This window comes from Procambarus clarkii, chromosome 47 (assembly GCF_040958095.1).
Source record: "Procambarus clarkii isolate CNS0578487 chromosome 47, FALCON_Pclarkii_2.0, whole genome shotgun sequence".
NCBI classification, from domain to species: Eukaryota; Metazoa; Arthropoda; class Malacostraca; order Decapoda; family Cambaridae; genus Procambarus; species Procambarus clarkii.
In genome coordinates, this window is record NC_091196.1 from 28,010,412 (window position 1) to 28,012,943 (window position 2,532).

General features: G+C 49.4%; 1 protein-coding gene across 1 annotated transcript; it reads right to left on the minus strand.

Moving 5' to 3' along the window:
• Positions 1-662: 662 nt before the first annotated feature.
• Positions 663-1,346, minus strand: LOC138350896 (uncharacterized protein slr1819-like). The gene has a single exon (XM_069302352.1). The coding sequence runs from the start codon at positions 1,344-1,346 to the stop codon at positions 663-665; it is 684 nt and encodes a 227-aa protein (XP_069158453.1).
• Between the last annotated feature and the right edge of the window lie 1,186 nt (positions 1,347-2,532).

The following is a 2,532-nucleotide window of genomic DNA, read 5'->3' on the forward strand; positions in this document are numbered from 1 at the left end:
TCCCGAGTGGTCGGAAACTATTCCTTCCAACTCCTTTGTTTTTATTTTTGTCCAATATCCCTTCCACGTACTACAGTGTCAGGCTGGCGCCAGGCACAACCTCCTGATCACTACCGTCGAGCGCCCTCAAAACAACACATCAGTAACTAAGGTACAATTGCGTAGCTCCAACAGGAAATCACATAAGCAACTTTTGCCTTCACAAAGACACATTAAGAACCGTCATATAGACAGACCGTTGTGTGAGAGGAGGAGACGGAGAGTCCGGGTATATAGGGAAAGTTCACCTCTCTCTCTCTCTCTCTCTCGCTCTCTCGCTCTCTAGCTCTCGCTCTCTCGCTCTCTCTCTCTCGCTCTCTCTCTCTCTCGCTCTCTCGCTCTCTCGCTCTCTCGCTCTCTAGCTCTCTAGCTCTCTAGCTCTCTAGCTCTCTCGCTCTCTCTCTCGCTCTCTCTCTCGCTCTCTCTCTCGCTCTCTCTCTCGCTCTCTCTCTCGCTCTCTCTCGCTCTCTCTCTCCCCCTCCCTCTCTCTCTCTCTCTCTCTCTCTCTCTCTCTCTCTCTCTCTCTCTCTCTCTCTCTCTCTCTCTCTCTCTCCCTGTGATGGAGACTGCGAATAATTTAGAAACCCTTTGAAATGTTTTATCGCGTCAAAGAAACATTTAATTCAAGAGTCATGGCGAACTTTTGCTAATGAAGCTGGTATGTCCCCCGGATGGTCGGTTAGTAGTAGGGTGTTACAGGTGTTTATCTGTGTCTCACGGGTGTTACAGGTGTTCATCTGTGCCTCACGGGTGTTACAGGTGTTCATCTGTGTCTCACGGGTGTTACAGGTGTTCATCTGTGCCTCACGGGTGTTACAGGTGTTCATCTGTGCCTCACGGGTATTACAGGTGTTCATCTGTGCCTCACGGATGTTACAGGTGTTTATCTGTGTCTCACGGATGTTACAGGTGTTCATCTGTGCCTCACGGGTGTTACAGGTGTTCATCTGTGCCTCACGGGTGTTACAGGTGTTCGTCTGTGCCTCACGGGTGTTACAGGTGTTCATCTGTGCCTCACGGGTGTTACAGGTGTTCATCTGTGCCTCACGGGTGTTACAGGTGTTCATCTGTGCCTCACGGGAGTTACAGGTGTTCATCTGTGCCTCACGGGTGTTACAGGTGTTCATCTGTGTCTCATGGGTGTTACAGGTGTTTATCTGTGCCTCACGGGTGTTACAGGTGTTCATCTGTGCCTCACGGATGTTACAGGTGTTTATCTGTGTCTCACGGATGTTACAGGTGTTCATCTGTGCCTCACAGATGTTACAGGTGTTCATCTGTGCCTCACGGGTGTTACAGGTGTTCATCTGTGCCTCACAGATGTTACAGGTCTTCATAAGTGTTCTCCTGAAACTCTATTATCGAAAAATTAATGAAAAGTGTGAATGAGTAAAAGAAAAAACTTTTTATAGTGAGGGTCGCAAAGCACAAAATAAAAAGCAAATTAGATGTTTAATTTGAGCAAGTTTTTCAGCGTATATATATGTACACTGAGTGCTGAGCTCGTTCAAGCGGCGGCCGACGCCCCAAGACGCATTCAGCTATATAAACGTATTGTGTAGAGACAATAGGTTTGTTCTCCATGCCCCAGGGTACTCTGGTGCCCACAAGACAGTCATCAGTACTCAGGTCTCTGCCTCAGGGTACTCTGGTGCCCACAAGACAGTCATCAGTACTCAGGTCTCTGCCTCAGGGTACTCTGGTGCCCACAAGACAGTCATCAGTACTCAGGTCTCTGCCTCAGGGTACTCTGGTGCCCACAAGACAGTCATAAGTACTCAGGTCTCTGCCTCAGGGTACTCTGGTGTCCACAAGACAGTCATCAGTACTCAGGTCCATGCCCCTGGGTACTCTGGTGTCCACAAGACAGTCATCAGTACTCAGGTCTCTGCCTCAGGGTACTCTGATGCCCACAAGACAGTCATAAGTACTCAGGTCTCTGCCTCAGGGTACTCTGATGCCCACAAGACAGTCATAAGTACTCAGGTCTCTGCCTCAGGGTACTCTGATGCCCACAAGACAGTCATCAGTACTCAGGTCCATGCCCCTGGGTACTCTGATGCCCACAAGACAGTCATCAGTACTCAGGTCCATGCCCCAGGGTACTCTGATGCCCACAAGACAGTCATAAGTACTCAGGTCTCTGCCTCAGGGTACTCTGATGCCCACAAGACAGTCACAAGTACCCCCACACAGTCAGTTTCTCCCGAAATATGAATCAAATCATCGTTTACAGCATTTGGCGGTGTTCATCTCCCAGTCACACCGAAAACGCAGTGTCCGGCGTTTGGGTATAGAACCTTCCAGCGGGGGAGATCGACTGGGTACCGACCCTTTGGGAAGTTAACCTAAACTAACTTGGCGACGGCCTTCAAAGGTTACCTGGGTCAACCAGGCTGTGAGTCGTCAACCTGGCCTCCTAATAGAACGTCGCATTCTGACGTATACTCTACATAAGGCAAAAAACATCGTCGTACTGGAAAATGGTAGCTA

Bases quoted from the DNA above. Each gene is read 5' to 3' on its own strand.
- LOC138350896 (XM_069302352.1), bottom strand. From the start codon at position 1,346: ATGAACACCTGTAACACCCGTGAGGCACAGATGAACACCTGTAACATC.